Below are 11,021 nucleotides of genomic sequence, written 5' to 3' on the forward strand. Positions count from 1 at the left end.
GTTTTTTAAACTGCCAATAATATATATGTTGGGGCCCTGATTTTTTAGATGTGCTGAGCGCACACTATTCTCACTGGCTTAAGCCGAGAGTGTTGGTGCTCTGTGCTTTTTAGAGTCAGGCCCAGTCAATTTGAGAAAAGATTGATGTTCTTTTATTTTTTTATGTTTCCCTCCATTTTCTTTTTGAAAAGATGACTGTGAACTGCCCGGCAACTGACAGCCTGCTTCCAAGCCCCCACCAGCTATCTCCAACGGGCTGCTCTTTCTGCAAGCAGTGGACAAAGCAGGCGGCTGCCAAACAACATTAGAAGGGATCATTGTACAACTTTAATCAAGCATATTCTCTAATTGATCGGCAACATAACAACGAATAGACTTGCATGGTGTCAAGTATCAGAGGGGTAGCCGTGTTAGTCTGGATCTGTAAAAGCAACAAAGAATCCTGTGGCACCTTATAGACTAACAGACGTTTTGCAGCATGAGCTTTCGTGGGTGAATACCCACTTCTTCAGTCTTGCATCTGAAGAAGTGGGTATTCACCCACGAAAGCTCATGCTGCAAAACGTCTGTTAGTCTATAAGGTGCCACAGGATTCTTTGTTGCTTTTAACGAATAGACGTTAACCGGGACAATGTTAAGTGAGGAGTTACTGTACAGCATACTGACTCAGACTCAAGAGTCCCACAGTTATTGTGACTGAATCACAATGGATGAAGCAGGGAAGGTTGAGTAGTTAGTTTACAATATTTTTAAAATTGTTATAGCATTAGGGAGCAGAGGAAAGGGTGGCTGCAGCATTTTGTGACTTGAAGGATTTGTGCTTCATACTACCTATGGGTTTGCTTAAAACAATATTAGACTTTTTGTAGCCCCTTAAAGTCAAGTCATACAGGCTAAGAAATTCAGACAGAAGGCTGAAACTTCATTTTAAAACCAACTATTAAAAGGTGAGTTAAAGATATTATCCCAGTGTCCTGGCCAAATTGCAGTTCAGGTACAGTAATTACTTTCTTCCTTATGCAGCTTTCAAAATTTCCCCTGCAGTTTCAGTTTGAGGTATTTTTTACTTCCTATTCTAAACTTCTGTCATTTTGCTATTGCTAAACTGCTGCGTTCAATCTTAAAAGTATTGGCTCTATAAATTCCTTACCTATGTGGTAACTGAATAGTGAGCCATGAAATTAAAGTTTTAGATTCCCCACACTGCTCTGATATCCTCAAATGAAAGGTATAATAGTGCAAAGAATTACTATTTCATTATTATTGTAACAACTATACATCACTGGGAGAGTCAAGAATACAATGTATTGCTTACTCTGAATTTTTTTAATTGTGTGTGTTTTAACATAGACCTTTCCCAGTATTTAAAATAGATATTTGTGGTGGATATTTATATTTTGCTCCTAACAAACTGAAATTGCATTTTTTTTCACCTTTTAAAAATCATACACATTTATTTAAAAAAAAAAATGCAAGCCAGCCCTATAGAGATCATATTGTCTGTAAATATCCTTTGGAGGTAACATACATTTTATTTTATGTGACTGACTGCCAGGAAGGATCTGTTTCATGTGTGTTTTCTGGGAATGACATGGAAAGCATCTGCAATATTTAATATGAAAATGAATCAGTCTTATATTACAGAGATAAGCAGAATCTTAAACTGCAGAATTTCCCCCAGCTTTGTTTCTAAGGTTGTCCTGTGCGTGACTGTGGCTATTTAAGTAAGATGTCACTTCCTTAACACACCCTGCTATATTTAAGAACAATACTGGAATATAGCCAACATTATATCACATTTGTACCATGACACCACATGGGATTTAGAAATCTGCAGGCTATAGTACTTACATTATTTATAAATATACTTGTTTGCTTTATTTTGGTTTAGTATTTAGAAAGAGAAAATAATTCATATACACAAACAACAGGTGACAACAAACTTTAGCCATTAAAAATCATTAGTATTCCAGAGCAGTGGTCCGTGATAACAGTATAATATATTGGTAATATTATTAGTATAAAATAGTGGTACCTAGTATAATCTGTTTCTTAAAATTTTCCAAGAAGTAATTTGACACAGAAGAAATATAGCAACATGGATAACTGACTTCCACAGATTAAAATGGTATATTCTTATTTATTTTTAAATCCACTTGTTTGTCTCTCTTTAATGTGTTTCTTTACTAGAACATCTGGGGGTGACGGTACAGAACTGCTAACATTTGGGGCCCCGGAGCTATAGTTTTGCTGTATTTATCTTCTTACTGTAATATTGTCTCATCTTATGTAACCTGCTAGTGACAATATTGTTAGCAGAAGCATTTGCAAGGAGACTATTGCTGTACAATGCTGTATGGCTGTTCTCACACAAGCGTAACTACCCCTGCGGTAGGAAAGGCTGTGTATGGTTACCACCGGTGAAAGTAAGGCGGTCTAGTCCGGTATTGCATACAAGTAAAAAGGGGCCGCTGGTACTGGCCTGACGCTGACTTTAAAGCACTGCTGGGGCAGCGCTTTAAGGACCCTGCTTAAAGCGCTGTCGCGGATGGGGGGTGGGCACAAAAGGGGTAGCGACGTTACAGCGCTGCCAGAGCCAGCGCCGTACAGGTAAGAGCCAGCGCTGGGAGCCGCGCTCCCAGCGCTGTCCGTTATTCCTTAATCAATTACACTTTCACCCCGATTGTTATGTCTCGCACGGAGACTGCACAGCTGGACTTGCCCAAACGTTGGCGGGGGGGGGGGGTGATTTGGCTCATTAGAACAGCAGGACCCGCCGAAAAGTTTGGCTCTGAATCCAAACTTCCTGCGCAGCTGCGGGGAGCCCGGGGCTGGGGCTCGGCCCCATCGCTCCCCAAGGGGCTGGGTTAGGCTCTGCTCCGCGGCCACCTGGGGACGGGGGGAGGCAGCCCAGGCGTTTACCTGCTGCACCGCGGCCACTCGCAGGTAGGAGTCCAACACCAGCAACACGGGCACGTGGACGTTGCGGCCGGCGAACAGCCTGGGCGCTGCGGGGAGGAGAGAGGAAACAAAAGCGAGAAAGAGCCCGTTACTCGCCGGGGCAGAGCGGGGCAGCCCTAGTGGGCGCCCGGCCCGCCCGGACAGGAACCTCACCGCGGGGCCGGTGGGCCAAGGCCAGCAGGTCCTCCAGCGTCTGCAGCAAGCTCGCCAGCTGCTTCCCCTCCTGCACGTTCGTGAGGCGAACGATCAGCTTCCTCAGGGCGGCTTCCTCCCGCTCCTCTTCGTCCTCCTCGGGGCAGCTGCCGCGACTGGCCATGGCTGGCCCCCTCCTCATCCCGTGTAGCGCGCCTGGGAGCTGCCCGCTAGCTCGCCCGCCTTCCCCTCGGGCTGCTGAGGCGGCGCCTGTAGCAACTGCTGCCGCGTCTGTCCCACGGCTCAGCCCCGCCGCTGAGGGCATCGGGCTATTTTCGAGCCTCGCCTCCGTCCCCCCGCCCCCTTCGCCGCAGCACTGACATAATCTGCGGCGAGACCCGAGAGGCCCTGCCCCGGCTTGAGGTAAAGGGGGGCGGGGTGTAGTTCTGCCCAGCTACCCTTAGGGCGACACACTCGCTCGTCAGGGGAAGAATCAGCCAATCAGTTTTCAGCCGCTGACCGCTCTGCCGTCCAATCGAATGGGAGCTCTGGGAGGACCGCCCCTTCGTGCCTCTCGGCTTCAAAGTGGGAGCCGCCCCCGGGTGAAAGTGTCGCGTGTCGTTGCTTTGCTGCGGTTGGGGTCTCGGGTTTTTGGGCGGGAAGCAGGCGAGGGCTGCAGCTGTGGCGTCCCCTTCTGGGCTCGTTGGGGGGCGGGGCGAATGGGTCTCGCAGACGCAGCACGGGCCATGGGGGGCGGCAGCGAGCTGGGCGTCACCCGGACACGGCTCGGGGGGGGGGGGCTGCCCCTAAGGGGTCAGGCTGAGCACGAAGGTCCCCACGTGCCTCATAAGGGGCTACAACTGAACTGTTTTTTTCCGGATATGGGGGGAGGGCCCTGGGCAATTTATGCCGATCCCACGGGCAGGGGCCCTTGGCACTGATTACTTCTCAGAGAGTGACTGGTGTTGGCACATAATGCCCAACCAGCGGCTGCTAAAGTTAGGACATACACCACGTGTGGCTAGTCCTCTGATCTTCCAAGTACAAGCTGTCCTCTGCAGTCATGTCTGATACTTTGAAAGGCGGGCCTTTGAAAAGCGAGTTTTTAAATAATTGAACAATTAGCTAAATCCATCTCCAGAATGAGGGGGCCTTCAAATAAAAAAGCACCTCCCTTTCACTGAGGGCTGGCAAGTCTGTGAACGAACTCCGTAGCCATCATCCAGCAATTAATGATGTGACAGAGGTTTCAGAAGCATCAAAACATACTGCAAATATCTTAAGTATTAAATTAAGATTTAGAATCAAATCTCATGTCAAATGATTTTCTGAATGACTTTTCATCTTCCCACCACACATGCTTCACTTGATTATATACAGTTATCAGAAGTCAATTTAGCCAAACAATTGCTGAATTCAGTAAGGAGTGATAATGAATTCAGTAAGGAGTTGGTAAACCAGCTGAAATATGATCTAAAACTTGTAAACTTGATGTAGCTCTGTGGTGATGTGTTCTTGTGACATATATACACAACTAGAAAATGTAAAAGTTTCAATGTATTAACCAACTTGTTAGTGTATCTGTCTTTAAATTCATTAATGTGTCTGTCACTTCTCCAGAATGCTTGTAACGGGTGCCAATAATCACTAAAAAAATCCTCTAAAAATGGAGTTTGCAACAGTAAGAATAAAAAATAGGAATACTTTCACTGACTTAACATTTTACTAAAAATTAACAAATGAACTGTTTTGAGAAAGTGAAGCAAATAGGAGATAAAAACAGATCACTGATTGAACATGAACACCATGATGTATGCTTTCTGTGTTTTCCCCAATCTCTATTGTCTCATTTTGGAAGTATTCTCTTGCCTCACGTCTTTCACACTTTTGCTTTTGCAAGAAGAAACCTTGTACTGTCACCAGTTCTGTTTTTCACCATTTTTAATTGCTTCTAGATGTTTATGATCTGTTACTACAGATCACATTTTTAGTAAGTAAATTGTGACCAATACATGTGATCAATACAAAACTGTGCCGACTAAAGGAAGAGAAGATGAATACTTTAAGACCAATTAAGTTTATCTCTGTTAAACAAGATGAATGTCTTATCCTTTTTGAAGGAACAACTAGGAGTGTGGGGTTCTTTGAAGCTTTCATGCTTACTATATCCTAATGCCCTGTTACTGATAAACATGCACAGTGCTTAATGTGAAAACACATGAAGAAAAGACCAGCTTAACTCCTCTTTTAAAAATGTTTCATTTTTAAGACACAAGCATTCTGAAACACCTACAAATCACTGGTTACTGCAAATGCTTGTTGACTAAACTATCCTTGGCCTATTAGTATCAACTTGATCCTAAAAATGTAGGGCAGTGCTGTCTGAATCAAGCCATATTTTTAAGCGTTTGTATACAAAGACACTTTTGTCTTGGTTTCTTAATTATAGACCACAAAACCATAACTGCATTTGTGACATGAAGGGAAACAAGCTAAAACTTCAAGCACTAAAAAGATTATATGAATCTGTGTCAGTCTGATGAAACACTGATTCATTAGAAACTAGTTGAATGCTTTCTCATTTGAACTAGTGCTAACTCCCATAATAACAAAGTAGTTTGAATATAAGTAGATACATATCAATCAGCACATCTAATACAGTTTTCTTTCTGCAGAATTAATAGTTCAAACACTATTTTTTAAGGAATGGGGCTGGATTCTTGGATTCCTGACTGTCTGACAGCAGCTAGCATCAGAGACTTCAGAGGAAAGTTTAAAATATGCCATAAATTGTAATGTTGGTAATTCCACCTTTGGGAAGACTAATATCAAGCATGAGGTTTTATATCTCCTCAAATGCTTATCCTAACTAGTATAAATTGCACATCTTTACTTAACCTATTCACGTAACTATCTAACCCTAAATTGAATCCTGCTGTGGATGGTACTCTTTCCTTTTTGAAGGTTGATTATAAGGGCATTGTAATGGGATTTTAGTGTTCATGTGTGTAGCCGCCATAAGCTAATTTTAACTTTTTTATGGGAAAAGCTTGTCATCTAGCTAATCAATGAGATCATTACTGAATTACATTGCATACTGAATTTTGAAAAAATTATTGAAAAAAATACTAGATGGTTCTCATGTAATTATTGAAGACATTCTTTCTTTTTAGAGTTAAAAATTAATGATTCATTATAAGTAGTCATTTGGAAACATATGACTATCTGAATATCTTCATACTTTGTAGCTCTTCTCTGGGCAGAATCAGCATTTACTTCTATTTCAAACTGGTTGAGTTTTGGTAAAATTGGCCTGCTTTCTTTTTATGAGGTACAAAAGACTTTAACAGTCTTGTAGAGACTTTTTTTTATGGTGCCTTGCTAGGATGGATGGAGTGGTTCTTAGAGGGTTCTGATGCTTACTCAAAGATTCTAGGGGATGCTGATGAGGGAATTTATTCTTTTTTTAGGACTAAAACACGGGGTTTGTTAGATTTAAGCCTTGTCAATCCTATTGTTTAACCTGTGTGAGGCTGATAAGAAATTGTGGCATGGGTTGCAATGTTAAAAAAGCACAAGATGACACCTTTTCATTAAATCTGCTCTTTGTACTTTATCATCCTACACAATCTCCTCTGTGTGGAGAAGTAATGAAGTTCTGAGCATTGTTCAGCATTTGGTCCTTTCAGCTCTGTGCAGTACACTCAGAGTTTGCTTCTAGCCGCACCTTGCTATGCCAGAGTTCCTTGCTCTATTGCCGGTGTAGAAACACACAAGTGCAGTGGAGATAAAATTGGAATGTCAGTGAATATAACTGGGATGACATTATAAATTTGGTACTTAAGGGGAGATCACAAACATTCCAATTTTTGATACACAACAGCCATAGTGCACCAAAACATTTTACTTGCACTTGTCTAATTGTAGTAATGCCTCATGGAAGTGTACTTGGTAGCAGCAATTAAGAATTCTGCAAAATGCAGTGAAAAATCCAACACAGATCACCTAGAGAAGAAGGTCTACAAGTATAGTAGCTAGCAGTCTTGAGACTTCTAGGTAAAGCGAGCCCCTGTAATTTCTTTGAAAATGTACATTATTTACATTCTGATTATCTACAGTCTTAAGATTTTCCCATAGACCTCTTTCATTAGTGCAAATATTATACTATATTTGACAATGCTACTTGGACAAAAGGCAAAATACTTTAAGAACTTAAAAAATTATGTGACAGGGAAATAGCTTGCACGTTGTGCAGATACACCTCTACCCCAATGTAACGCGACCTGATATAACACGAATTCGGCTATAACACGGTAAAGAAGCGCTCCAGGGGGGCGGGGCTGAGCGCTCTGGCGGATCAAAGCAAGTTCGATATAACGCGGTTTCAACTATAACACGGTAAGATTTTTTTGGTTCCTGAGGACAGTGTTATATCGGGGTAGAGATGTATATTAAAAGCATATGTTTTTAAAATATATTCTTAAAGTGTTGTCCTACTAAGCTGTCTTTAAAGAGATACACTGTTAAACCTTGTTTGCAGCACACATTTTAATTTGTAAATGCTGTGTATAAGCGGGAGATGCTATCATATTTAGCATGAAATGACTTACTTGAATAGAATGTGTGCTATACATCCTGGCTCCATGGGCTTTGTCTATCCTCAGAAGCTTCTGTATATAATTCTGCAATAGGAAATTTAGGAGTGTGGAAGTAGAGCAAGCACTGACAGGGATTTGAAGGGGATTTCAATGCAAACAGTCCCCTCTGTGAGCAAGAGTCAGGCTAGCTGTAACCCTAATATCACGAGACTTGTAGAAGTGAGGATTGTGTGAGGCGAGTGGGAAAGAACTGTGTGAAAAGTTGTTCCAACCTTGTGTTAGATAAAGTATGGAATGTAGACTATAGTCTAAATAGAAGTGAGAAAAATAAGATATCAAGATGACCTAGGTATAAACAAAATGCAGCTGTTGCTCATTATTGTATGTAACAAAAGGTATCAATGCTTTCTGTAATTGTTTATCTGGAGAGAGACCTGTTTATCTCTCTCCCTCCATGCAATTGCTAGAGATAATAAAGTATCTGACTTGCTGCACCCAATCAGAGAGTGAGAACTCTGTTTTTCTCCTACAGGAGCAAATATTCCTCATCTTTTCCTCCAATTTTGTGTTATTCCTGGCAAAGGAAAATTCCTTCGTGGATATAGCATGTAAATCAAATTTACTGAAACTGGCAAGCAGCAGATAAGAATAAACATGTAAACTAATGATTAAAGTTTGAGTAAGAAAGTATTTCTCTCTGGTAACGAAGCAATTCACTATTTATAAATAACACGTATAACAAATCATTACAACTGAACAAAGAGAAAAAATAAAAATATCATTAGTTAAGTGTCTGATCTTGCAATAGTTACATAGGATTTTATGCAAACAATATCTTTGACTGAGCTCATTCACACAGCCAGGCAACAATAGGACTTTGCCTGCCTCAGGACTGCAGGATCAGGCCTCAAAAGTATGGATAACTTTTATTAAATAAATTTTCCTGCCTCAGGACTGCAGGATCAGGCCTCAAAAGTATGGACAACTTTTATTAAATAACTTTTCATAGGTGCTATGTTAAAATCTTTTTGAAAATATATTAAACTAATTTTCAAAAAGTTCTGGTCCGATCAAATTGTATTTTTTCTGCATTTTAAAATGTTGTTTTTTTTTATTTTGAACACCAGTGCAATTTTCAAAATTCTTATGATTTCAGCAAGCAAGTGCAGATATAAGAAAAGGTTTTCAAAAATGGAAAATGATGTAGCAAGACAATTGTAATAATAAAAAAACCCTAAATTTCATACAAAAAGAAATACTGTATATACAAACAAAACGTATATATTTGTGTGTGTATAGTCTAGTCTCTTCAGAGAATATTGAAGTCACAGTATTTCAGTCCAGCTATAGATTATCTATTTTACTTACCTGAAAACTTGTATTTTTAACTTCAGAAAATACTGAGCACAATGAAACTTGTCACTCTTATTCCAATAGCTTTTGACTTTTTCCCCCACAAGCATTTGCTCATCGTTCAATATTCTGTTGAACAAGTTGCAAGGATTATGAGTGATGTACCCAATTAAGAAAAAAAAACAAGACTTGAAGATATCTAAAATTTCAGAAGATAGAAATAAGGAGAATATAAGGAAAATCATCTATGCTATCTGTTCAATACCCAAATCCTCTGAAAGTTGTATTTACGATTTAGGCAGTACAAAATTGTAAACTATTTGATGGTTTTTGTTTTGTTTTTAATTCCTGAAAGAAGAATACTACATCTAAATTATTTTAGTCTTTTGCAGAGGAACATTACTGCAACAGTTAGCTCGAGTTATTCCACTTGAGCTAGCTTGTCTACACTGGCAATTAACAGTGCTGCAACTTTCTCGCTCAGGGAGGTGAAAAAACACCCCTCTGAGCACAGCAAGTTGCAGCGCTGTAAAGCACCAGTATAAACAGTGCCCCAGCGCTACAGACCATGCTCCCAGTGCTGGGAGCTATGCCCCTCGTTGAGGTGGTATATTTAGAGCTCTCCCAGTGCTGTGCCGCGACCACACAAGGCACATTAAACAAATGCTTTTCTAGCCTTTTTTTTGTGCAAATGCACTAATTATTGAGGAAAAATTTAGCTTTTGTGCAATGTCACAGTTGATATTAAGCATGGCAAGCACATTCAAATACTCTTGTCCCATTGTTGAATGGTGATAGTTCTTTACCTGCTTCAACACGTTGAAGGTGCATTCACTTGAATCCACTGATGCAGGCAAACTGACAAAAATATGCAATGCAATTGTGATATTAGGAAACACCCCAAAAAGTCCAAGTTTGAGTAGTTCTTGAAGCAATTCCTTTGGCTTGCAATCCAATTTAAAGTTCATTGCATATATTTATTTGAGGAAGATGACCTCGTCACTGAGATCTCTTGAGATTTCTTTGTTGTACTGTTGCTGAAATTGTTCAGCTGCAGAAAGTTGATCTTCATTACTCAGTCTGTTGAACTGCCAAAGAAACCCAAAAAGGGTACAAATTAGTCGCAGGGACTCAAATCGACGTATAAGACCTGATTGAATAGAGTCAGTGATGACAAGGAAGACACTGACTCTATAATGCTCCTTGGAATCGGATTCAGTAGGTAGGTTGCAATTGGTGGAGAACTCAGATGGAATACCAATATTCTGTGCTACTAATTTGGACTCTGTCAGGATCACATCCCATTGTTCATGAATCTGTTGAATGTAATTGATCAGACTTTCAATGTTATCCCTCTCAACATCAAGTGTAGCATTGCGTGCTTCAATTACCAGATTAGTTTGGTGGATCATTGTAAGTAGCTTCACCCACAAAGATGATATCAGAATGCATTCAAATTTGGACATGTGCTTCTGAATAGACTGAAGTTCAGTTCGAGCCTGTGCAGTGAGATTGAGAGATTCAAGCTCATTTAAAGCCTTTCTAACTCAATTCAAATGCTGTGCAACTGGTTGAAAGCCATCAATCCATGCAGACCATCTAATTTTGGACATCCCATGCAGTGAAACAGGAAGATATTGCTTCAGAATCTCCCAGCTTTGTGGACTGCTACTGAAGAGATTGTACATTTGCTGAACAGTTCCAAAGTAAGTAATTGCCTCCTTGCATGATTCAGCACAGTCAACGCCAAAAGGTTTAGAGTATGGTTTCCACAGCTGGAGAAAATACAGTTTGAATTACATTCAAGCAGAACTGCTTGTACACCTTTGTACTTCCCAGCCATATTAGATCCATTATCATAGGCTTGACCAGTGCAGACTTGAAAATCTGACTTAAAACCTTCTAGAATTGCTAGTACTCGAGCAGCAATTTCTTTTCCAGTTTTTCTCGTAAAATTATCAAACAAAATAAACCTTT

The 11,021-nt window shown here is 40.6% G+C and overlaps 1 protein-coding gene across 1 annotated transcript in view; it reads right to left on the bottom strand.

Annotated features, from left to right (window-relative positions):
- The window catches only part of LRRK2 (leucine rich repeat kinase 2), a 117,067-nt gene extending 113,354 nt beyond the window's left edge, over window positions 1–3,713 (bottom strand). The window contains exons 1-2 of the mRNA XM_044982338.1: window positions 3,115–3,713; window positions 2,923–3,008 (exon numbers count right to left, since the gene is read on the bottom strand). Of these exons, the coding sequence (XP_044838273.1) occupies window positions 2,923–3,008; window positions 3,115–3,418 (390 nt within the window). The 5' untranslated portion in view covers window positions 3,419–3,713. The remainder of the gene's footprint in view (window positions 1–2,922; window positions 3,009–3,114) is intronic.
- Window positions 3,714–11,021: the final 7,308 nt, after the last annotated feature.

Source organism: Mauremys mutica, chromosome 1 (genome assembly GCF_020497125.1).
Source record: "Mauremys mutica isolate MM-2020 ecotype Southern chromosome 1, ASM2049712v1, whole genome shotgun sequence".
Classification (NCBI taxonomy): domain Eukaryota; kingdom Metazoa; phylum Chordata; order Testudines; family Geoemydidae; genus Mauremys; species Mauremys mutica.